Raw genomic sequence first — 27,031 nt, 5'->3', positions numbered from 1 at the left:
GTTATACCAAATGTGCCTTTTACGCCAAGCATTGGAAATAACAAATGCTGCCAACAGTAAACCCTGCCTCAAACCTTATGACTGCATTTCAATAAGGCAAAGCCCCACCATATACTACACACAATACAGAAGCCTTTCCACTGCACAACACATAATGCTCTTCTCACTATCTTGGTATAAAATTTCTTGCTGAGTGGATCATTTGTGTCTTCCAGAAAGCTATGGACGTAGATAGAAATGAACTGCAGAAACAGATCGAAACGACTTGGCAGAACGATTTTAGTCATTAATCAAAAGCCTCTCTGACCTAAATTGCTGGCATAAAGAAGGTATCATATTCAGCCTGAAACGGCACTGCAAACTTTCACCCTTTGCACTGCTTTTTCTCTTTTTACTGTAGATTTTAGGTCTGGTAACGTGATTCCCGTTGATGTTGTTTGTTTGTGTGTGTGTGTTATTTAGGACGTTCTTAATTTTGATATCTGTAGTTCACGTTTTAATAATTTCCTTTTTATCTGCACTGGTCTCACAAAATTTTAGTACTGACGCTAAAGAGCTTGCTGTCGCGCGACCAAACTGACATATTCACCAAACAAAACTCACCAAACCGCCGTATGTCTGCAGAAGATGCTATTTTGTTTAAACGAGCAGATCCTGCATCTCATTAATGCCATCTCCACTTCCCTATGCACACCACATATAGAGAATTAGTTACATCGATGCACGCATAACGGTTTTTGTGGAGTGTTTACTTCGAAGACTTGAGTCATCAAATCTTCGATGTGTACACATTATAAAATCCACAGAATCCAGGTAATGGTGGCTCCGATTATGCATGCATCGATGTATCTGATTCTCTATACATGGAGTGCTAATGAGATGCCGAAACTGGTCAGGTAAATAAAATAACAACTTTTGAAAACATGCGGCTGTTTAGTGATTTTTTTTTTTTTTGGTAGTATCTAGCCGCCAGCTGTCCCGTATCTGCGTTGGATCGACAGGGACACTGACATGTCATCATCATCATCACCAAAATTCCAGTCTGTGTGTTAGTCTGATTCTTTATCAATATCAGTCAGATTTCTTATCTGTGTTTTCTTTTTCTGGCACTTTTTTGAGGATGTTCGAGAATATAACTTGTAGACTTTGTAGATGAGTAGGAGCTGAGAGGGCCCAAGTGCTGTGCGGCCCCCTGGACTACCAAGAGATGGCCGCAAGCCTGCTTCATGGTGCTGTCAGGTGGCTGGGGTGTACAGAATGAGGCGCCTCATACACGCTGGCCGATGGCACCACCGGGCGATGAGGAGGTGCCGTGTGCGGTGCTTTACAGAGATCCACTCTTGACGTCATCGGGCGATGGTGACGTAATGCGTGAGCAGCTCCTCGGAGGCCCGCTGATGGCGCCATCAGGCGACGGGAATGCGAGGCGTAAGGCGGACCATGGATGCCCACTGGCCGTCACACAGCTCCTCGAAGCCCAGCTCGTGCATGTTGCGACCGCCCAGGTCCCCAGGCCCGCGACAAGTCGGCCAGGCGTCCCACACCTGCGACGAGTGATCACGCAGCCACCTGCCACACACAGAAACGAGATCTGTGAGATTCATTTACACACTTGAGAGAGTATGTACACTGCCGGAAAAAAATAGTGCGCCTGGAAAGACAACATCGATTATAATCAGATGACGAGATACGCCATATGGGGGATAGTAAACGTACTGATAATGGTTTGATAGTAGGTGTACCGATAATGGTTTCAATGTCGTCCGCCAACATATAGCTTACAAGGGAACCTCCCCATCGCACCCCCCTCGGATTTAGTTATAAGTTGGTACAGTGGATAGGCCTTGAAAAACTGAACACAGATCAATCGAGAAAACAGGAAGAAGTCGTGTGGAACTATGAAAAAAGTAAGCAAAATATACAAACTGAGTAGTCCATGCACAAGATATTCAACATCAAGGAGAATGAATGCTCAGGAGCGCCGTGGTCTCGTGCTTAGGGTGAGCGGCTGTGAAACGAGAGGTCCTTGGTTGAAGTCTTCCTTGAACGAAAATTTTATTTTCTTTGATTCAAGTCTTCCCTGGAATGAAAAGTCTAATTTTTTATTTTCAGGCAATTATTATCTGTCTGTCCGATGTGATCACTTTTTTGGGAGTAATTATCACATCCACAAGAAAATCTAAATCGGGCAAGGTAGAAGAATCTTTTTACCCATTTGCCTAGTGTACAAGTTAGGTGGCTCGACAACATATTCCTGTCATGTGACGCACATCCCGTCACCAGTGTCGTACAGAATATATCAGACGTGTTTTCCTGTGGAGGAATCGGTTGACCTATGACCTTGCGATCACATGTTTTCGGTTCCCATTGGAGAGGCACGTCCTTGCGTCTACTAATCGCACGGTTTTGCGGTGCGGTCGCAAAACACAGACACTAAACTCATTACAGTGAAAAGAGACGTCAATGAACAAACGGACAGATCATAACTTTGGGAAAATAAACTTTTCATTCGAGGGAAGACTTGAACCAAGGACGTCTCGCTCCGCAGCTGCTCACGCTAACCACGGGACCACAGCGCGTCTGAGTTCATGTTTTTCTTAATGTTGCTTATCTTGTGCATGGACTACTCAGTTTGTATATTTTGCTTATTTTTTTTTATAGTTCCACACAACTTCTTCCTGTTGTCTCGATTGATCTGTGTTCAGTTTTTAAAGGCCTATCCACCGTGCCAACTTATAACTAAATCTGAGGGGGGTGCGATGGGGAGGTTCCCTTGTTAGTGACACAGCTAACATAGCGCCATCTGTGCTCACAGCTGGACGGCTCAGTGTGAGGCAAACGTGTGAAGCAACCAGACAACCAGACAACAGAGACACACTCGTGCTTCCCACAGTCAACTCAGCGAGATTGCAAGGGCTCAAATGGTGGCCTTGCGAGTGGCGCAAGCGTCCTGTTGGACAACTGCCACACAAGGTGCACGTACTGCGTCAGTTGTGCCAATGTTGCCGCTATCAGCAGTCACGTGAGCGCCTGGGTGTCCAAACAGCACGGGCGCTCGCCAGGACCGTCCTACTTTAAGGGCGGCAGTCGCAGATCGTTCAGCTTGTAAGTAACCTGTTTATATGTTTGTATGTGTGCAGCACTACAGACTGCATTAATGTCACTGACAGCGCTCTGCGCCCTCGCTAAGAGACTCTGTGGCTGGAAGGACTTGCAGTTAGCAGTTAATAGTTAGCAGTGATGGAGGTGGGCCATGAGCGAGCGTACGGTTTGGGCGTGCGTCCGCCATGGAGATTTAGTATTGGTTGGACATGAATTGTAAAATCATGATTGATGTATTTGCTAATGTTTGGACACTGGAATTATTGATGATTATATAATTTTTGGAACTGGATGTCACATGAATAAGGTAAAATCTGCTAAATATATTGTTTGCTCTGCAACAAAATCTTTCCTATGCTAACCTCATGCCTATTAGTAGTTAAAACAACAGCTGATTCCTCAAACTGGAGGCTATCAAGTACAGGGTCCCACAGGGTTTGGTCTTAGGGCCTTTACTGTTCTTGATATACATTAATGACTTACCATTCCAATTTGATGAAGATGCAAAGTTAGTTCTTTTTGCTGATGATACAAGTATAGTAATAACATCCAAAATCCAAGAACTAAGTAATGTAATTGTAAATGATGTTTTTCACAAAATTATTCAGTGGTTCTCAGAAAACGGACTCTCTTTAAATTTTGATAAAACACAGTATATACAGTTCCATACAGTAAATGGCACAACTCCAGTAATAAATATAGACTTTGAACAGAAGTCTGTAGCTTAGGTAGAATTTTCAAAATTTTTAGGTGTGTCCATTGATGAGAGGTTAAACTGGAAGCAACACATTGATGGTCTGCTGAAACGTCTGAGTTCAGCTACGTATGCTATTAGCGTTATTGCAAATTTTATCGATAATAATCTCAGTAAATTAGCTTACTATGCCTACTTGCATTCACTGCTTTCGTATGGCATCATATTATTGGGTAATCCATCATTGAGTAGAAAAGTATTCATTGCTCAAAAACGTGTGATCAGAATAATTGCTGGAGCCCACCCACGGTCATCCTGCAGACATCTATTTAAGGATCTAGGGATCCTCACAGCAACCTCACAGTATATATATTCACTTATGAAATTTGTTGTTAACAATCCAACCCAGTTCAAAAGTAATAGCAGTGTGCATAGCTATAACACGAGGAGAAAGGATGATCTTCACTATGCAGGGTTAAATCTGACTTTGGCACAGAAAGAGGTAAATTATGCCGCCACAAAAGTCTTTGGTCACCTACCAAACAGCATCAAAAGCCTGACAGATAGTCAACCAACATTCAAAAACAAATTAAAAGAATTTCTAGATGACAACTCCTTCTACTCATTGGCTGAATTTTTAGATATAAATTAAGTGAGGGGGAAGAAAACAAAAAAAAACAAACAAAAAGAAAACAACTTAAACATTAGTGTCATGCAATATTTTGTGTAATGTAATATCTTGTACAGACATCTTTTATTAACCTGACACGTTCCACATCATTACGAAGTGTCGTGTTCATGATGTATGGAAGAAGTATTAATCTAATCTAATCTAGTCTAATCTATACTAGTTAGAACCTTTTTATTTAGCTGTCTGTAGTTGCTGCTTGCTGTAGTTCTTGCAATGAAGATTTTCTGCGAGGTAAGTGACTTACGGAATGTGCGGGTTATTGTTAGGATTTATTCTAATTCAGGGCCATTCTTTCGTGTTAATTATTTGCAGTCAGATTGCGTTGCGCTTGTATATTGTGGGCAATAAATGAATAGAATAAGTGTGAGTCGTATTTGTCACGGAAAATTCTGTAGGTCAGTGTTGTAATGATAAAAACAAGTAAAGAGACAGTACGTTCAGTTGCACTCAGCAGTTTAAGAAGGTTCAGTTGCATTCAGCAGTTTCAGAAGCGAAACATAGAAGTTTCACCTGTCGACCCATAGCCGAGGATACTTCAATGGAATCTTCTGAATTTCTTGTAGTTTGAATAATTAGTGCATGATCAGAAATTAGTTATTCTTTACTGTTAGCGCGTAGTTATATATCGCATTTCCTTTGTAGTACTATATTGTTTTACTATACTGTAATGAGCAAAGCAGTTGTGGCACGCACGTGGATTTGCACCAAGTATTTCGTAGTCGCGTTTGCAACTAATTGATTATTTTCGGTGATATTTTAGTGTGTCTTCCTATTTTTTGCTTTTCAAATTGTGTTTTCTCTGTGTTATCGTGTGAAATACTGTGATAATCATGACGTGTGAAAAGCGTAACGCTAGGCTGCAAAGCAAATTGAGAAATGACAGTGAAGACGAGAGTAGCGTGTTAGCACCACCTTGTAATGAATTGACAAATGTCCAAGCCTTTGTGCATAAAACTGTCATAGACTTCTCTTCTGATGAATGATTAGGACTGAGGACAATTTTGCTTTATCGACCAACGGTATATTACTAATTGTGTGCATCTGATATATTTGATATCATTAATATAAAAAATTTTAACATCTTAGTATTGACCATTGCGTAAAACACCTTGTAAATTTTTTTGAGGGGAGCCGGAGGTCTATGTAAGTAGCCTGTTTATATGTTTTTATGTTGGCAGCATTAATGTCACTGCCAGCGCTCTGCGACCTCGCCAGGAGACTCTGTGACTGGAAGGACTTGCAGTTAGCAGTTAATAGTTAGCAGTGTCGGAGGTGGGCAGGATTAAATAGAGAAGTTTCAAGCTACCACAGCACAGATAAGACGGCTTGTGAGCGCAGACGTGTCAACACAAACTGTGGCAAAGCGGCTATTAGCAGTGGGACTACGCTCACGTACACCGCTATCCCGACTTCCACACACGCCATGACACCGACGTGTACGGCTCGATTGGTGCCATCGGAGGATCAGTTGGAAGATGGAATGGCGCGCCGTGGTCTTCAGCTATGAAAACAGATTCCGCCTGCACGCGAGTGATGTTCGTTTGGGGTACGGAGTAGACCTGGCGAATGCTCTGCCCCAGAGTGCATCCGTCCAAGGAACACTGGCGCCAGCCCGGGACTCAGTGTCTGTGGGGCGGTAAGCTGCAGCTCTCGTCCACCTTTGCCGTTTCTGGAGGTCAAGCTAATCAGTGTTTGATACGTGCAGAATGTTGTTGGACCCGATCTTTTGCCGTTCTTGCCGCAGGATGGTGATGTGTTGTCCCTACGGGGCAGTGTTCACCCACACACTACCAATGAAACTCACCGTGCTGTGGAAGACGTGAAGCAACTTCCCTGGCCATCACGATCTATGACTGGCCTCAAATCGAGCACGTGTGGGATATGATGGGATGAGAAGCGTCGCTTGCGACTCGTCAACCTACAACTCTTACAGAGCTACATGAACAGGTCGAGTAGGCGTGGAATAACGTACCCCAGGATAGTATTCGCCATCTCTGCCCTGAATGCGATGGTCAGTGCCCAAATTTCCCCCTGTGGAGGCTACAGCATGTTGTAATATGGTGTTTCACTATGGATTGATACATGGTACCTCTGAAACGCTTGTGCTGTTGATCTATAAATGTAATCATTTCATGTACTCCATGTGCACTGTTGCAACAATAAATCTTGAATGAAGCGAAAAACTCTAAAAAGGTGTACTAATTTTTATTTTCGGCAGTGTACACACTCGTTGTCTGTGTAAAACTGTATGCTGAATCGGGATCCGAGACCTTGATGAGAGTGTTTTTACAAACGAGCCATCTGAGTACACTTCACGAAATGAATCAAAGTTCAGACTCGGCACGGATTCCTCTCTGATTACGCCAGAGATTTACCCTCACCTGTAGTTCTGTAGACAGCAATGAGCTGGTTAAAAATATTCACAAAATAATGTCTGAAAATTGGTATTTTGTAACTACTCAGTTGTCAAGCAATTTTGCATCAGAGCCTTACTAATTAATAAATGTACCTGAAGTTCTATGATTTTTAGATTCCATAACTTCTTTCTGAGAATCTAAAAGATGGTCTGAACAGAATCGTGCCAGAGAGGCTTAGGTTTCCTATTTTTATGTGGAGACGAAATACTCGTCAATAGTGTGATGTCTCACTGCCTCGCCAAACAATTAAGAAACAAAAAACACAATCCGCCAGAAAGGACACGAATGCCGCTTTTTGAGATGGCAAAGGGATTTGTTTGTAGAGTGTGTGGAACCTCGAAGAAGAAGAATTCCTGAAGATCACTGTGGAACTGCAAGAAAGCTGAGACGAGTCGGCCAGACACTCGTTAAGGAGCATCTTCTAGCAAAAATTTAGGAATCTTCTTCCAGCTCAAAACAGTTCTATATGGATAGGAGCGTTGGTGTCACAAATTTTACGGACGAGGTCTTTAGTGTGGGGTATGTCTCACACTCTTTCCCTTGCCTCCGCTAGCAACGGCAGCTGTCCAGCCGTCATCTCCACCTACAGTGGGTCTGTTAAGGGATACCCAGGCTGAGATTTTCACCCTGCAGCGGAGTGTGCGCTGATATGAAACTTCCTGGAAGATTAAAACTGTATGCCGGACCGAGACTCGAACACGGGACCTTTGCCCTTCGCGGGCAAGTGCTCTACAAACTGAGCTACCTAAGAACGACTCGCGCCCCGTCCTCACAGCTTTACTTCTGCCAGTACCTCGTCTCCTAACTTCCAAACTTTACAGAAGCTCTCCTGTGAACCTTGCAGAATTAGCACTCCTGCAAGAAAGGACATTGCCAAGACATGGCTTAGCCACAGCCTGAGGGATGTTTCCAGAATGAGATTTTCACCCCGCAGCGGAGTGTGCGCTAATATGAAACTTCCTGGCAGATTAAAACTGTGTGCCGGACCGAGACGAGGTACTGGCAGAAGTAAAGCTGTGAGGATGGGGCGTGAGTCGTGCTTGGGTAGCTGAGTTGGCAGAGCACTTGACCGCGAAAGGCAAACGTCCCGTGTTCGAGTCTCGGTCCGGCACACAGTTTTAATCTGCCAGGAAGTTTCATACCCAGGCTGTCTGTGGTCTGAGCCTCCACAAAGACACCGCTGCGTTGCAGTGCTGTCTTCTTGGTTTTCGTAGACCTGAAAGGTTCAGTTTCTCTCAGGGCCACGAGACGTGTAACACTGTATACCCACTCCCCTCCATCTGTGGATACTGGTTGCATGACACAAACTGGAGATGAAGTCTCATACAGTCAAAATGGTAATTACTACCCATGTCTGGTCAAACAATGAAACTCGAAAAGTACTGCACCGATCTGGATAAACTGCAAGAAAAAATGATAATACAAGTAATTTGCAGTGCTTCAAAGGAAAAGTGCCTTTTACTTGTTGCACATTAAGTTTTAGCTATTTAACACATGCATCCAGACGCGTTTCGCCTTAGATACAAGGCATTTTCATTTTCAGTAGGTGTCCTGAAATATTACACGATTTTCTCGTTTGTGCGTATAGATCATCGTTTGCACGTACAGGTTATAGTTCACTGAAGTTTCAATAAATAAAAAGAAAACTACTTACGGATCAGCGTGTAATTCATTATTTTTAAGCCAAATAGTTTTCTTTCATATGACGCACTGGTTGAAAGTTTGCAGTTTTCTTTGTGGTCATTGTTTTCGAAATATAACACTGTAACTGCCATTTTCTATATCTAGAGTGTCATTCGTTTCTGTAACTGTTGCCGACTTACTTGTCTTTAATTGTTAATTCTGTGACTATATGTGCTGATGTGCCGTAAGTCTTGTGTGTGTGTGTGTGTGTGTGTACCTTTTTATTTTTTAATTATTTATTTTTATATTTGCTATTTTTTACTGTTTACTATATTTCTCCTTCTTTTCTATTTTTCGTTTATATACTTGCGAGAGAAATGGAATTTATGATCATCTATTGAGATTATTGTCTATTATATGATAAGTCAGTGTAAACAGTAAGTGGTTAGTCATATTCACTTGATCATTCAGTAGCAGCTAATTTTCAGATTTTGTTTTGTGTATATGGTAATTTTATAGTAAGTTTAGGATATGTGTGTTTATTCTAACTATTTTCATGTCGTCCTCTTTTGTATCAGGCTTTATGGTGTGTCCTACTTTCGCCTACATGTCTTTAACAATTAGAGACCTGCTGAAACTACATCTGGATCTTTTATTTACATAGGAAAAGTCTCGAATAACAACTTTGAAGAGCTCATTCACTTGTAAATGATCAATGCCTCAGCGTAGAACTGATGTCGCACTTAATAATTCCTACTTGCAATAATAGCTTTAAAGCACTTCGGAAGATTTTTGTGCATCCTACCATTTTTCTGGAGGAATGCGTTCCAAAACGTGTTTTCAATGTACAGTGTGGTTCCAAAACAATGATCATCATAAAGCTTCTTAGCTTGAAGGTGTAATTTCGTCAATGTACACACAGAATTTTCTGTTCATGTTGCAATAATATTCAGCACCAATTCCAGATATTTCAGTTTCAGTATGTGTAGATGTCAGCTTGTGCACGATTAGTGAGACTAAAACAGTCTACTATCGTGATTCTTTCATTGGCCTGGACTGGGTAATTGGTAAATTGGAAAGAGACAGAGAGGTCGTTTGAGTTTTTTAGCGAGGATTTGAGGGCAGATTCACCTGCAACACTGCTGTCTGTTTCTAATACAACTCCTCCATATCACCAACATCCTTTTTGCGTTATTTTATCTCACGAAGTTTACTTTTTCTACAAACTGTGGCCACTGTTTCGTGATACTTTTACTGTCGCAGTTGTAACCCGGCCAAGAAAGGGTAGAAAGAAGGAAAACCTGAAAGGACTACTGAAGCCGGGTGTCGGAAATGATACATAATAGCGGCAACTTTTCTACTGACTTTGGAACGTTGGTGTATTTGTTAAGTTACTTGCTGTAAGGTACGTAATCATTATTTGTTTCATTGATACCATGTCGAGATTAAGTAATTTCATACAGTAAATTTTACAGAATCGTACATAATATATATAAATGAGCATTTATTAGCGACATGAAAACTGAATTATTTCAAAAATCAATGTTGTCTAGTAAAATAAACTGAGATGACAAACGCCATGGCACAGGGGTACAGACACGTACAGATGGCGGTGGTACTGTCTACACAAGGCGTACACTGGCGGAGCTCTCGTTTGTACTCAGGTGGTTCGTGTGAAAAGGCGGCCAACGTCATTGCGGGCGCGCGACGACAACTGACAGACTCTGAACGCGGAATGGTAGTTGGAACTGGACGCATGAGATATTCCATTTCGGAAATCGTTAGAGATTCAATACTCCGAGATCCACAGTGCCAAAAGAATACCAACAATACAAAATATCAGGCATTACCTGTCACCACGGACAACGCAGTGGACGACGGCTTTCACGTAGCAAGCAGCGGCGTTTGCGTAGGATTGTCAGTGCTAACAGACAAGCAACACTACCTGCAATAACAGCAGAAATCAACGTGGGACGTAGACGAACTTATTCGTTGGGGCAAGGCTGCGAAATTTCGCGTTGATGGGCTACGGCAGGAGACTAACGATGCGGATGTCTTGGTAACAACACGACGTCGCCTGCGGCGCCTCTTGTGGGCTCGTTATCATGTCGGTTGGACCCTGGACGACTGGAAAACCGTGGCCTGTTCAGATGAGTCTCGATTTCATTTAATACGAACTGAAGGTAGGGTTCTTCTGCGGCGCAGACACCACGAAGCCACGGATCCAAGTTGTCAACAAGGCACTGTGCAAACTGGTGGCGGCTGGATAATGGTGAAGCCATATTTTACATGGAACACACTGGATCATCTGGTCCAAATGAATCGGTCATCGACTGTAAATGGTTATGCTCGGCTAGTTGGAGACCACTTTCAGTCATTCACGCACTTCATGTTCCCAAACAACGATGGAATTTTTATGGGCGATGCGACTGGCTTGAGGAACATTCTGGACAATTCGAGCGAATGACTTGGCCACCCAGATCGCCCGACATCAGTCCCATAAATTATTTATGGAATACATTCGCGAGGTCTGCTGGTGCACAAAATCCTGCACCGTCAAGACTTTCGCAATTATGGACGGCTATAGATGCAGCTTGGCTCGATATTTCTCCAGGCGACAACCAATGACTTGTTGAGTCCACGCCACGTCGAGTTGCTCCACTGTGCGGTGCAAAAAGAATTCCGACACGGTGTTAGGAGGTATCCTACGACTTTTATCGCCTCAGTGTAACAGGCTATTGATACAAGCGATTATTTCCGTTCATTTTGTTTCGAACGGGTTCATACGCTTTCGTTTCAATTTTTGTTTTACTATTAAAGGTATCATTCCTTTTCGTTGCGTTGTCCATCGTACTTTTAACCATTATCTTCTCTGCATTCTGTATTTTTCAGTTTGTCCGGTTTCTTTGTTCGTCATCATTTCGGCTAATTTCATTCGCTCTAGTTCCCTTGTACTTTCTATTCTTCCTAGTTTGACACTGATGCTGTTTCATTGTAAAATATTACACAAAAGATTTAAATTGTACCTCATGTTTGCAGCAGATTAAAAAAATGTAACTTCACCCGTAGGGCCAAGGGACGACGAATTGTGTGGTTCCGGAAACGTTTTAATTATTTAGTCGGTTCCACGTAGGTTGTGAACTACGCTGAATAAGAAACCAGCCATATAGTTCATATTATGTAACAAGGTTTTCTAAGTGTTTCTTGTGATTAAGTAAATCATTTTAAATTTTCATTTATTTAAGATACACACGTAAGTTTCTAAACAATCCATTACTGCTTTCCCCAACCACATTCCTAAAACATAAGCTACGTGTTTAAGGAAGTACAACAATAATTGTGAAATGCATATTATGGATAGACCGTCGATTGGAACAGCGACTAATACATCTTAGATACATACTGACAGAAAAAAATCGCGAAACCAAAAAATAATTAATGTACAGTAATGAAATTTCGATAGTATATTAGTTTAGCTAACATATTTCACTAATTATCATTGCAAGATGACAGGTTAATTTAAGAGTGAGATAAGTCGTTGCAAATGTGACATGCTAGTACATAAATAACCGATGTAGCCGCCAGAATGTTGAATGCAAGGATGCAACGGGCATGCTTTGTGTTTTACAGGTGCCAGATGTCAATTTGTGGGATGAAGTTTCATACCTGTTGCACTTGGTCGGTCAATGCAGGGACAGTTCACGCTGGTTGTGGATGACAGTGGAGTTGTCGTCTCATGCGTGCTCGATCTAGTGATCGAACATGCCTAGGCGACATGTCGATACTCTGTAGGGCATGTTGGACTACAATAGCGGTATGTCGACGAGCGTTATCCTGTTGGAAAACACCGCCTGGTGTGCTGTTCATAAGTAGCATGACAGGTCGAATCACCAGATTGACGTACAAGTTTACAGTCAGGGTGCGTGGGATAAACACGAGAATGCTCCTGTTGTCACATGAAATCGCGCTCCAGATCATAACTCCAGGCATAGGTCCAGAGTGTCTAGCACATAGACAGGTTGAGTCCAGGACCTCAAATGACCTCCTTTTAACCAACATACGGCCATCACTGGCACCGAGGTAGACCCGGATTTTATCAGAAAACACAACCTACTCCCACGCTGTCCTCCAATGTGCTCTTGCTTGACACCACTGAAGTCCCAAATGGCGGTGGTTTGGAGTCAGTGGCATTTACGCTACAGAGCTCGGAGCGATCCCCTTGAAGTGACCGATTTGTAACGGTTCGTTGTGTCACTGTGGTGCCGGCTGCTGCTAAAATTTGTAATTCAGATGCAGTACGGCGCTGCAGAGCCATACACGCCGAACACAACGGTTTCTGCCTCTCGGTAGTGCCACGTGGCCGTCCGGAGCCCGGTCTTCTTGCCACGGTACATTCTCGTGACCACGTCTGCCAGCAGTCAAGTACAGCGGCTACATTACTGCCAAGTCTGTCCATTGCACAAGCAACATCGAGCTTCTCGTGGCCCTTTTACAAGACCTCGTTAAAACTCAGCGAGGTGTTGATACCGGCGCCTTTGTCGCCTTAAAGGCGTTCTTGACTGACGCCAACTCGCCGCGCGAAGTCTCAGACGTAGCTAACGGTTTTTTCTTTTTTTCCTTTATTGATTTTCAATCCCCCCCCCCGAAGGGGGCAGGCTGGCAGCAGCTTAGTACTCTGCTCTACAGCCTACAGACTTTTTTAAAAACGAAAGAAGAAAATAAACAAGAAAAACAGGCGATAAAACGGTGACTTAAAGTGTAAAATGGCGGAAAAATGTGGAAAGTTAAAACAGAAACCAAAGAGGTTGGCAATGTTAACAAAATACACAGGAATCAGACAAGTAACATAGTAGACACACAATTAAAAAAACATGGCGACAGTCTGGTTTCTGTTCACAAGAGATATAAAAAATCACACCCAAAAGACACACAACACGGAACACTCACTGTAAAACACTGCACGAAGATGGCGGCACAAAGATGACACTCCCGAGCCAAGGGCAGGCTGGGGGAGGGGGACCTGGAGGAGGGGGAAAAACAAGGAGGGAGGAGAGGAAAAAACGAAAAAGGGGGGGTACCAAGGAGGGAGATATAAGGGGGAGAGGGGCAGGGCAGACGCGAGACGGAATGAGAAAAGGCAGAGGAGGGAAATGCGAAAGGACTTTGGGGAGAGAAGGGGGCAGAGGGCGGGAAGGTGGGGAAAAAAGAGTATGGAAGGGGGGAGAAGGATCCCAGGAAAAGGACAGAGGAAAGGAGGGGGAGTGAGGATCAGAGTTGATAGGAGGGATAAATGGAGGGAGAGAGGGCATCATCCAGGAGGGGGAGTTGATGGAAGCCACCTTGGGAAAGGAGATGAAGGGTGTAGAGATGGAGGGTAGGGGGGACACAACAGTGAAGGCGTGGCAGGGGGCGGCGATGGGAGAGGAGAGGAGCAACCAGGGGGTGGGGGGATCAGGGAAGCAGGAGGTGTGGAGGATGCGGATATGTTCAAAGGAATAGGAGCAGATGGGGGAAAGGGATGAGGTCATAGAGGATCCGCGTGGGAGACGGGAGGCGTATACGGAAGGCGAGGCGGAGTGCATGACGCTCAAGGAGCTGGAGGGACTTATAGAAGTTGGGGGGGGGGGGGGGGGCAGATATCCAGGCTGGACTAGCATAACAGAGAATGGGACGGATGGTAGGTGTGGAGGATGGTAGAGGGGTGCAACCCCCATGTCCGGCCAGAGAGGAGTTTCAGGAGTCGGAGTCGGTTTTGGGCTTCGGATTGGATGGAGCGTAGATGAGGGATCCAGGTGAGGTGACGGTCAATGGTGAGGCCAAGGTAGGTGAGGATGGGGCGTAACTAACGCTCCTGACGGCGTGTATTTAAAGCAAACCTCATCTCCATCCTCCTAGTGGCGCTACCAGCGGCGCTCTTATAGGAATGGCGCCATACCTGAAGAGACATCACCTTTCGGGTGTAGAAACACGCCTACCGACTTCCGTTTATGTCTCACAACTCCTCCTTTTTGTTGTGATTCTTTTCCGTCAGTGTAGGTTCTAGTATATAGCCCCAATATTTAATTTATTATTGTGCATACTGTCTACCAGTTTTGGTACAGGACATTTATGCGATAATTATTTGATACGTCTACTTGCGAAACGTGTTTGACGACTGCATCTCAGGGCTTAGCCTGAGGATGGCACTGTGTGCCGAAACCGGTAGACCATAGGCAAAATAATAAATAAAATATTGGGACTGTAGACTAAAAAATATATTATTTCTGAAATGTAACTGGTATTGTGTCCGCAGCTCGTGGTCTCGCGCTAGCGTTCTCGCTTCCCGAGCGCGGGGACCCGGGTTCGATTCCCGGCGGGGTCAGGAATTGTCACCTGCCTCGAGATGACTGGGTGTTTGTTGTGTCGTCTTTAATCATCATCATTCATCACCATACGGTCAGAGGAAGGCAATGGCAAACCACCCCCACTAGGACCTTGCCTAGTACGGTGGTGCGGGTCTCCCGCATCGTTCCTCTACACTCCGTCAAGGAGTATGGGACTTCATCATCTTCATCATCAAATTTATTGTTGGATGGCTTGGCTACGGATGTTTTCTCAAGTAACTCACAGTCGTTCTTAAACATTATGTGTGAGCACAAATATCGCAATGTGCCATTTTGTTGCTTTTTGTTGGTGAATAACGCAACCAGCCGCAGATGCTTTTAAACTAATTATGCCAATTGCATAAACGGTGTCGGGTACCATGTACTCATTCAGATGGTTGGCATTTCAATTGCAATTGTGAATATCTTAAAGTGTTTGCACTGCTTCTCGCTATGCAGCACGGGTACAGGGAGCACTACTGCGTCCTAGACAAGTGGGCCAGCAAAGATAGAAAATGCAACTTTTATGAGAAAAATTACCTGATCGGAAATGAATTATTGCGTGGGAAAAGCAAATGTGTATCTAGCTCCTCAGCATATTAAATTGGACCTCGTAAAAACGTTGTGAACCCAAAAGGACAGGTCTTTACATGAATACGTGAATAACCTCAGACATCACTGTGGGACGTACGACGAACATATCCGTTTGGATAGTGCGGCGAAACTTGACGTTAATGGGCTGTGACAGCAGACGACCGACGCGCGTGCTTTTGGTAACAGAACGACATCGTTTCCAGCGCCTCTCCAGGGTTCGTGACCTTGTCATTTGACCCCCACACGACTAGGAAATTTACGGCCTTATCAGATGAGTCTCAATTTCAGTTGGTAAGAGTGTAGCGCCAGGTTGCCAAAAAGGCATTGTGCAAGCTGGTGGTGGCTTCATAGTGGTATGGGCTGTGTTTTCATGGGATGGACAGGGTCTCCTGGTTCAATTGAACGGATCAGTGACTGGCAGTGGTTATGTTCGGCTACTAGAAGACCATCTGAAACCATTCATGAGCTTCATGTTCCGAAACAAGAATTTTTATGAATGACAATGTGCCACGTCGCCAGGCCACAATTCTTCGAGACTAGTTTGAAGAACACTCTCAGCAATTGGAGCGAATCGTGTATCCACCCAGAGCGGCTGACATAAAACCCAAAGAACATTTACGGGACATATTCGAGAGGTCATTTCGTGCCCAACTTCCTGCATCGGCAACAGTTTCACGATTACCGACGGCACGGTATTTCTGCAGAGGACTTGCAAAGACTTGTCGAGTCCGTCCCAGGTACAATTGCTGCACTTCGGCGTGCAAAAGGGGGTCCGACACGATATTAGGAGGCGTCCCGTGACCTTTGTCGAACTCAGTGTGTAATACATAGGCTGCCGTGAACATTTCCAAAGACCATTACGGCCGGCCGGTGTGGCCGTGCGGTTCTAGGCGCTTCAGTCTGGAACCGCATGACCGCTACGGTCACAGGTTCGAATCCTGCCTCGGGCATGGATGTGTGTCATGTCCTTAGGTTAGTTAGGTTTAAGTAGTTCTAAGTTCTAGGGGACCGATGACTTAGCAGTTAAGTCCCATAGTGCTCAGAGCCAAAAACCATTACTACATGAAAACTGCGGCTGGCACAAGAATTCTGAAATCGGATCTACACTGAGGAGCGAATTACTATCCTGAATCACTGTATGTTGATCTCGCAATTAATGATTTCTTTCGTTAATTAGCGTCACTGACTAAGCCGTTGGCCAAACAAATAAATGGGACAAAAGTTTTCGTCTTTAAACTGCCTGTACTTTCTGGAGACGAAGTTTCCGTAAGAATCTGTAATTCGGCATATGTAAGTGCCTGAGGCGACAAAAGTCATGAGATACGTCCTGAAACCGTGTCGGACCTCCTTTTGCCCGCCCTAGTGCGCATCTGGACATGGGATGGACTCTGCAAGTACCCTGTACAAATATTGAGCCAAGCTGTCTCTACAGCCGTCTATAATAGCGGAAGTGTTGCCGGTGCAGGACTTTGTGCACGAAGTGACCTCTCGATTATGTCCCATAAGTGATGGATGGCAGCCATGTCAAGCGGTCTGGGCGGCCAAATGATTCCCTCTGTCTAGAATGTACTTCAAACCAGTCACGAACAACTGTGGTCCGGTGATGTGACATTATTGTTTGGGGACTGTCCTATAGCATACGTTCGTCGTTCGTCCCACACTGCTTTCTGCAGTTATTTCTTGCAGTGTTGCTTGTCTGTGAGCACTGACAACTCTGCTGCTCTCGGTCGTTAAGTGAAGGTCGTCGGTCACTGCGTTGTCCGTGGTGAGAGGTGACGTGCCTGAAGTGTGGCTTTCTCGGTACACTCTTGACGCGTCTAGTTCCAGCTACCGTTCCGTATTCTAAGTCTGTCAGTTTCTTCTGTGCGGCCATTATCATTTCTATTTTTCCACATTTATTTATCTATTTATACGTCTAGTTCCGTAGGACCAAATTGACGAGCAAATCTCCGAGGTCCTGGAATTTGTCAGTACAGGAAATTGCAAAGTAAAAGTAATAACAGATAAAATAAAATGTTTTATGAACCCGAAAAAAGTGAAGCCATACGTTTAAGAAAACGCAATCAGCAGTATAACGTAAGAATCACCTTAAGTCTTCAAGGAACTTCGCAGTAGAATAGAAGGAGCTACCCATGGGCAAACTCTTCAGTTTCGATTTGGAAGCGCGTGGATTACTGCTAAGATTTTTGAATTCTTGTGGTAGCTTACTGAAAATGGATGCAGCAGTGTACGGCACACATTTCTCCACAAGAGTTAAGGAAGTGTGAAGCAAATGCAGATTGGATATCTGCCTAGTATTATTAACTGAGTGAAAGCTGCTAATTCTTGGGAATAAGCTGATATTGTTAACAAGGAACGACAGTAAAGAATTTATGTATTGAGAGGACAATGTCTAAATACCCAGACTACTGAACAAGGGGTCGACAGGAGGTTCGCGAACTTACACGACTTACTGCCCGAACTGCCCATTTCTCAGCCAAAAACATCCTTTTAAAATGAGAAGAAATACCCAAAATATAATACCATACGACATAAGCGAATGAAAATAAGCAAAGTAAACCAATTTTCGTGTCGAACGATGACTCATGTCAGATACCATTCGAATAGTAAAAATGGCAGCAGTAAGTCTTTGAACAAGATCCTGAACGAGGGCTTCGGACAACAGTTTACTATCTATCTGAACACCTAGAAATTACATCTTTTCAGTTTCAGTAATCATATGCCCATTCTGTGAAAGTAAAACGTCGAGTTTTGTTGAATTGTCTGTTAGAAACAGTAAAAACTGAGTCTTACTGTGATTTAGCTTTAGTTTATTTTCTACAAGCCATGAACTTCAGTCATTAACTGTACTATTTGAAACAGAGCCAATGTTGCACACGACATCCTTTATTACCAAGTTAGTGTCATCAGCAAACAGAAATATTTTAGAATTACCCGCAATAAGTATACAAGCAAGGAACATGAACCACCCGAGTACAGATGACAGCTGTCCCCACGCCCTGCCCCCTTATACCTTCTGTAAGCGACACCACCTCCGTGTGTACAAGTGCATACCGCTATCCCATGACTTCTGTAATCTCAATGCATACTGACAATTGATAGCGTTCTGTGCGTGGTTACAGAAAAACTGTGTTTGAAGTAGCCTATTAGATAAAAGCAGCAGCTGAATAGTGTAAGACGTGGATCGGTGGCTTGTTTTCTCGTGGTTATCACGTGTCAGGTAATCTAGAAATAATTATTAATGTCAACTGTTTAAAACTAGTCGTAATTGGTCGTTAGTATACTGAAACGTCCCCTTAGAAACATTAATGAATTACTGTGCTGATAATCCTCTTACGTTATTTGATTTTCAAACAGCTGAGCAAAACTGAACGTGTACAGACATTTCTCTCTTTACTTATTCAGATCATCAATAAATCGACATACAATATTTTTAGCGCAACGCAATCTGACTTTCAATAATCCCTTCAAAAGAATGGCGCTAACTAACAATAACCTATACCTTCCATGAATCACTTACCTCACAAAAATCTTCGTTACTCAAACTACTGCGATACAGCGAGCGCCAATACTGCCAGCTAAGTAAAAGATTCTAAGTACTGACGACACTAACTGCTGATAGGCATAGTCAGCAAATGAAAGAATTTGATAGAGAACAAACAATGTATTTACCTTAATAGTGTTCAAAAGTCATTATATATATATATATATATATATATATATATATATATATATATATATATATATATATATATATATATATATATATATATCAGTGCATGACATCCAGTCTTACAAATTAACTGTCTCTGGCGGACACACGTCCAGATCATCCGCTCTCAAAACTCCGCCATCTCTCTCCCCACATCCACCACTGCTGGCGGCTCACCTCCAACTGCCCAACACTACAATAGCAAATTCCAACAATGCAAACCAGCCACAGACTGCACACAGCACAGTCAGTGATTTTCATACAGAGCGCTACGTGGCGTTACCAACATAAAAACTTAAACAGCCTACTTACAATACTTCATCGAAATAAAGTTTGAGTGGCTACTCCTGCTTGTTAATGTATAAGATGACTCTTTCCCCATCTTCATGGTGGGGTTTATAGAACACAATGAGGCAATGACGAGTGAAAACATTTTCATGCAGTTAACTAACTGCATGCTTCTGAAGTGACGTTTGAAAATTACTGACTTTAAATACATTTTTGTAAGAAAGAGAGTGAGGGAGAGGTACTGACGTGGCGAGGTAGAGCGCGGAGCAGTCGCAGTGCCAGGGGTTCTTGGCCAGCTTGATGGCCACCAGGTCCGGCACGACGTCGAACGCGCCCGCCGGGATGTACTGCAGCTTGTTGCTGTCGATCTGCCTGCAAGCGAACAACGTAAAATTTGACTTACATGCTTGAAATGGCATGAGGCTTTACTGAAACCAAGAAAACTCCACAAAGTGACCAACAGATGGCGCTTCATACGACACAAAATCAAAGCGTAACCAAATGGAACTACAAGGTTCCAGAGACAGTCTCAAGCCTCAGTCACCTATGATGTATTCACGCATGCTGAAGCGACGAGTGAAGGTTTGTGCCAACGCTGCTCAGTTGGCGCCGGCACTAACCAACCACTACCTTACGCTGACACAGTGGCTTTGCACAGGAGCAAGGCCCGACCTACTACGTCTCCCTCCTCAGTCCAAATTCCCTCAGCCCACTTGGTATTTCCCATAAACTGGAACAGCATTGCAGAGGCTCTCCAGCTATACTGGAAGGCATCGAAAGAAATGTGGTGTCATGTCTGAAACCCAGGTACAGGTGCTTTAATCAAGTAAGACCTTTTCAAGCCTCAAACATCCATTAAGTATATATGCAGACTCATGCGAGAAATGAAAATTCTTACCGAGGCTGGAATCTGAACCCGGGTGTCTACTCACTATAAATCTGTTCAGCATAAGAATAAACCTGATGTAAACATTGCACTATGTATTCTTCCGCCATTCCTGGAACTTCACTGGATTTCCATTTCACGTAGAACTGCAGCCAAGCTGTCTCGAGTACTGCCAAGTACGATAACAAGGGTACGTTTTGTGCTGTGCGTAATGCGCACATCGACTTAGCGATAATACGGGACAACAGCTTTAGCAGCGCATTTAACTTGGATAGCACTGGCCGGTCAGCTAGTACAGCTGTAAGACGTAATGGTCTCCTGACCTTCATTGCTTGCATATTCCGCCCTCACAATCATATTTCCCACATCAAGACGCTTCATTCGAACCCAAACTCGATAAGATAAAGTCAATGTTGTGTGAATTCATGTAAACGATAATCAAATAACAAGTAAGCACACCGGGGTTGAGATACTCGAGGCTGGCGTACACACACACATTCAAGACACAACGGCCACAAGAGCTTTTAGTTCGGCAGAGGCAAACACCGCACACTGAGAGGCCGGTCCCTTCAGAGGACGGTTCAGCCTATCTATGTCGGACGGCGACCGCCCGTGGAGTGGACAGCGTTTGCCCGAGTGAAAGAGGAGAACGACCCCATGTTCGACTTAAAAGCAAATTCTGCTACATTGTGTGGGAGCGCCCAGCCTACGCATTCTTTACAAACATAGCACGCAGTTTCAGAAGTTTTCACAGGGAGACAGCAAACGCCAAACGCCGATGCTACAAGTTTCCAGATTGGTCGCCCTAAACGAAACGTCATTCTCCCGTTTTAGAAGAGCAATGCTGACTGGCAGACGATATTCCATACGCCTTGAGCTGAAGGGGTAATGTAAGAGACCGAAAGATATACCCCTTCACGTCTGACGTGGAGAGGGGCCATCCCGTTGTTGCTCTTGGAGCGAGAACACGTAACAAGAGCGTGCGCGCTCGTACGTGTACTCAAAGAGCGAGGAACAAGTCTCTCCTCAGTACTTCACTGGGAGAGCACCTCTGTCGAGAGCGAATCAAAGGGCGACTCTATATTGAGTCCTTGCGATTAAGTGTTGTTCACTGTGTTGGGCGACACACTTATTGTGCGGTGTGAACGGACAGAGTTATAGTTAAACGCCTGCGAGCGAATTTTGGGCACGGTGGACTGGTTATCTGACTGGTGTACCACGCCAGTAGTTAGACTAGGGGCGAACAGGAGTCCTTGACTTCATCAAGGCATAGGGAGAATATGATTGACGAAGGTCAATCGAGATAGAACGAGAGTTATCTTATTTGTCAGCAGCGAGCGGCACAGACAGCAGTCATCGCAGCTTACGGTATTGTGCGCTACAGCTCTTGCGAGCCCCATACTTCCTCCACAACAGTACACTTCACTGCATTTCACACGCGACAGCCTCGACCGTACCTAGGAACATTGTAACGGATAATTATTCAAGTTGAGTAGGCTCGGCTCTCAGCCATTCTGCCAAGTCAATAACAATCTTAAACTTTGTATAGAAATTTCATTAGCGAATCCTTGAGAGGTAGCTTCACATTCCAAAAGGAACCCGGAAATAACTTGTTCAGTTCATAACTAAAAGTTCCATTGTGATTTCTCAGAATTTTTGCAAAATAAACAATAATTTTCGTTAGTTTCATGTTTTTGTTACACTAACTAGCACTACTTCAATACCCACTAGTTACGTAAGAAATTTTGTGAATTTTTGTGCCATTTCCTTACAGCGGACGACTCCAGAAGATATTTATTGCTGAAAGTTTTTCAGGCATTTCTCTTTAGAACGTTAGGAGCGCCAGTCTGACTTCTGTAGTAGCGTGCGGGTGGCAATTGCATCTTGCAGGAGCCACAGGGTAAAGGGTACATCTCAAAGTAATCCGTTGCGCAGAATGAAATCTCAGAGCAACCCCACGCTCACACAGCTAGCCTGCAGTGTCGTGGCCAGCTGCCGTTCACACGTAAAAAGAGACGAGCAGAGTAGCAATACGGCTTCGAATGTCATTTAATTTTTAAGCAGAATGAAATAACACACTGCAAATCTCCCACAGTACGCTTCTTAGACTACTAGACGAAAACCGCAACACGTTGTCGTTTTTAGCCAACGTACTACTGTAATTATAAACAAGAATGATGAAAATTCCTGACATAACCATAGGGTAATTTTTCTGCATGAGCTGTGTGTAACGTAAGAGAATATTAAAGCTACTGAAGGTATTACTTTCAGTGAGTCGTCCGGTAATCTCTTAGCTCCTTCCTAATCCGAAACCGAGAAATACATTTCAGTTCCGAAAGTGTCACCTGCTACTTTGATAACGAGCCTATCAAGAACAGAATCCACGAAGTCAACCAGGCGCGGAATTTTCTCTTCTTTTATGACGAGCCGTTCTATACCCCGCCAGCGTTCGGCAGTGACGTGTGAAAAAACTGCATGCGTTAGTTTGCAGTACGACTGGCAGCTTAACAATCTTGTTACTTCTCGGACCAAATCCCGCAGTTTGGCTCCAAATCACTTCTGTTTGGTTTACATTGTAATGGTACAGTGGTAAATGTAAAAATGCAGCATTTGTATGATGCGCTCGATGCTGTGAAAATCATAGTTTCTCATGTTTCTGCGATACTTATGTACCTCTGTGGTATAAAACGATGGACATAGCCCAAATAAAGGCATTTTGGTTTTTCGTTTTTGCCTTAAAAAATTAAATTATGTTTTCTTAATTTAAACAACTTTTATCAACAGACTTTCATAAAACATCGATAACTAAGGATTTGTATTTGAAATGGAAACAGTAATTTCGAGTCCATTGTGTAATTAGAAACAAGAAGACGAGCATTATTCATGAAAATGACGAGTTTTATAATCACGAGATGTAGGTATTTCAAACTGAACGAGAAAAAACAAATGACACTGGGGAGGTTTGAACCAACGCACAAATAACCGCATTTAGTACATTCCGTTTTGCTCCCAAAGGCGCTACACGTTCGACGTTGATTTGTATAACTACAGTATAAACAAAATTCATGGCATCTCCGTACATTTACGAAAAACATTAAGAACAGCCTATTTCTTGGCACTTTTTAACCGTGTTCCACGTGCGTCTTTCACTGTTGTTGTTGTTGTGGTCTTCAGTCCTGAGACTGGTTTGATGCAGCTCTCCATGCTACTCTGTCCTGTGCATGCTCCTTCATCTCCCAGTACCTACTGCAACCTACATCCTTCTGAATCTGCTTAGTGTATTCATCTCTTGGTCTCCCTCTACGATTTTTACCCCCCACGGTGCCCTCCAATACTAAATTGGTGGTCCCTTGATGCCTCAGAAAATGTCCTACCAACCGATCCCTTCTTCTAGTCAAAATGTGCCACAAACTTCTCTTCTCCCCAATCCTATTCAATACCTCCTCATTAGTTACGTGATCTACCCACCTAATCTTCAACATTCTTCTGTAGCACCACATCTCGAAAGCTTCTATTCTCTTCTTGTCCAAACTATTTATCGTCCACGTTTCACTTCCATACATGGCTACACTCCATACAAATACTCTCAGAAACGACTTCCTGTCACTTAAATCTATACTCGATGTTAACAAATTTCTCTTCTTCTGAAACGCTTTCCTTGCCATTGCCAGTCTACATTTTATATCCTCTCTACTTCGACCATCATCAGTTATTTTGCTCCCCAAATAGCAAAACTCCTTTACTACGTTGAGTGGCTCATTTCCTAATCTAATTCCCTCAGCATCACCCGAATTAACTCGAATACATTCCATTATCCTCGTTTTGCTTTTGTTGATGCTCATCTTATATCCTCCTTTCAAGACACTGTCCATTCCGTTCAACTGCTCTTCCAAGTCCTTTGCTGTCTCTGACAGAATTACAATGTCATTGGCGAACCTCAAAGTTTTTATCTCTTTTCCCTGGATTTTAATAACTACTCCAAATTTTTCTTTTGTTTCCATTACTGATTGCTCAATATACAGATCGAATAACATCGGGGAGAGGTTACAACCCCGTCTCACTCCCTTCCCAACCACTGCTCCCTTTCATGCCCCTCGACTCTTATAACTGCCATCTGGTTTCTGTACAAATTGTAAATAGCTTTTCACCCCCTGTATTTTACCCCTGCCACATTTAGAATTTGAAAGAGAGTATTCCAGTTAACATTGTCAAAAGCTTTCTCTAAGTCTACAAATGCTAGAAACATAGGTTTGCCTTTCCTTAATCTAGCTTCTAAGATAAGTCGTAAAGTCAGTATTGCCTCACGTGTTCCAGTATTTCTATGGAATCCAAACTGATCTTCCCCGAGGTCGGTTTCTCCCAGTTTTTCCATTCGTCTGTGAAGAATTCGTGTTAGTATGTTGGAGCTGTGACTTATTAAACTGATAGTTCGGTAATTTTCAGATCTGTCAACACCTGATTTCTTTGGGATTGGAATTATTATATTCTTCTTGAAGTCTGAGGGTATTTCGCCTTTCTCGTACATCTTGCTCACCAGATGGTAGAGTTTTATCAGAACTGGCTCTCCCAAGGCCGTCAATAGTTCTAATGGAATGTTGTTCTACTCCAGGGGCCTTGTTTCGACTCAGGTCTTTCAGTGCTCTGTCAAACTCTTCACGCAGTATCGTATCTCCCATTTCATCTTCATCTACATCCTCTTCCATTCCCATAATATTGTCCCCAATTACATCACCCTTGTATAGACCCTCTATATACTCCTTCCACCTTTCTGCTTTCCCTTCTTTGCTTAGAACTGGGTTTCCATCTGAGCCCTTGATATTCATACAAGTCGTTCTCTTATCTCCAAAGGTCTCTTTAATTTTCCTGTAGGCAGTATCTATCTTACCCATAGTGAGATAAGCCTCTACATCCTTACAATTGTCCTCTAGCCATACCTGCTTAGCCATTTTGCACTTCCTGTCGATCTCATTTTTGAGACGTTTGTATTCCTTTTTGCCTGCTTCATTTACTTCATTTTTTTTCTCTCCTTTCATCAATAAAATTCAATATTTCTTCTGTTACCCAAGGATTTCTACTAGCCCTCGTCTTTTTACCTACTTGATCCTCTGCTGCCTTCACTACTTCATCCCTCAGAGCTACCCATTCTTCTTCTACTGTATTTCTTTCCCCTATTCCTGTCAATTGTTCCCTTATGCTCTTCCTGAAACTCTGTACAACCTCTGGTTTAGTCAGTTTATCCAGGTCCCATCTCCTTAAATTCCCACCTTTTTGCAATTTATTCAGTTTTAAACTACAGTTCATAACCAATAGATTGTGGTCAGAGTCCACATCTGCCCCTGGAAAGTCTTACAATTTAAAAACTGGTTCCTAAATCTCTGTCTTACCATTATATAATCTATCTGATACCTTTTAGTATCTCCAGGATTCTTCCATGTATACAACCTTCTTTCGTGATTCTTGAACCAAGTGTTAGCTATGATTAAGTAATGCTCTTTGCAAAATTCTACCCGGCGGCTTCCTCTTGCATTTCTGAGCCCCAATCCATATTCACCTACTACGTTTCCTTCTCTTCCTTTTCCTACTCTCGTATTCCAGTCACCCATGACTATTAAATTTTCGTCTCCCTTCACTACCTGAAGAATTTCTTTTATCTCATCAAACATTTCTTCAATTTCTACGTCATCTGCAGAGCTAGTTGGCATATAAATTTGTACTACTGTAGTAGGCATGGGCTTCGTGTCTATCTTGGCCACAATAATATTTTCACTATGCTGTTTGTAGTAGCTTACCCGAACTCCTATTTTTTTATTCATTATTAAACCTACTCCTGCATTACCCCTATTTGATTTTGTATTTATAACCCTGTATTCACCTGACCAGAAGTCTTGTTCCTCCTGCCACCGAACTTCACTAATTCCCACTATATCTAATTTTAACCTATCCATTTGCCTTTTTAAATTTTCTAATCTACCTGCCCGATTAAGGGATCTGACATTCCACGCTCCGATCCGTAGAGCGCCAGTTTTCTTTCTCCTGATAACGACATCCTCTTGAGTAGTCCCCGCCCGGAGATCAGAATGGGGGACTATTTTACCTCCGGAATATTTTACCCAAGAGGACGCCATCATGATTTAACCATACAGTAAAGCTGCATGCTTTCGGGAAGAATTACGGCTGTAGTTTCCCCTTGCTTATAGCCATTCGCTGTACCAACACAGCAAGGCCGTTTTGGTTAGTGTTACAAGGCCAGATCAGTCAATCATCCAGACTGTTGCCCCTGCAACTATTGAAAAGGCTGCTGCCCCTCTTCAGGAACCACACGTTTGTCTGGCCTCTCAACAGATACCCCTCCGTTGTGGTTGCACCTACGGTACGGCCATCTGTATCGTTGATGCACGCAAGCCTCCCCACCAACGGGAGGGTCCATGGTTCATGGGGGGGGGGGGGGGGCGTGTTTCACTACGGAACAGAAAGCAGCCTCAGCCATTTTCATACTTCACATTAACAGCGCAACAATCAGAGCCCAACGCTGTAGAGGCTGTGACTGTAAACTAGTTTTTAAATAAGAACTACGTAGCTGAAACGTGATTAAGAAAAACGTTGATGACTATTAATACATTTGAATATCTTAAACCTTGATGTAACGTAAGTTAGTAATAAGA

The 27,031-nt window shown here is 43.4% G+C and overlaps 1 protein-coding gene across 1 annotated transcript in view; it reads right to left on the bottom strand.

Moving 5' to 3' along the window:
- Window positions 1-473: 473 nt before the first annotated feature.
- LOC126418839 (carboxypeptidase N subunit 2) overlaps window positions 474-27,031 on the bottom strand; it is a 160,699-nt gene continuing 134,141 nt past the window's right edge. Inside the window, exons 9-10 of the mRNA XM_050085817.1 lie at window positions 19,730-19,855; window positions 474-1,569 (exon numbers count right to left, since the gene is read on the bottom strand). Of these exons, the coding sequence (XP_049941774.1) occupies window positions 1,407-1,569; window positions 19,730-19,855 (289 nt within the window). The 3' untranslated portion in view covers window positions 474-1,406. The remainder of the gene's footprint in view (window positions 1,570-19,729; window positions 19,856-27,031) is intronic.

The sequence above is a fragment of the Schistocerca serialis genome, chromosome 9 (genome assembly GCF_023864345.2).
Source record: "Schistocerca serialis cubense isolate TAMUIC-IGC-003099 chromosome 9, iqSchSeri2.2, whole genome shotgun sequence".
In the NCBI taxonomy this organism is placed as follows: Eukaryota; Metazoa; Arthropoda; class Insecta; order Orthoptera; family Acrididae; genus Schistocerca; species Schistocerca serialis.
The sequence above is the reverse complement of the archived record's forward strand: the minus strand, read 5'-3'. Positions and strand labels throughout refer to the sequence as shown.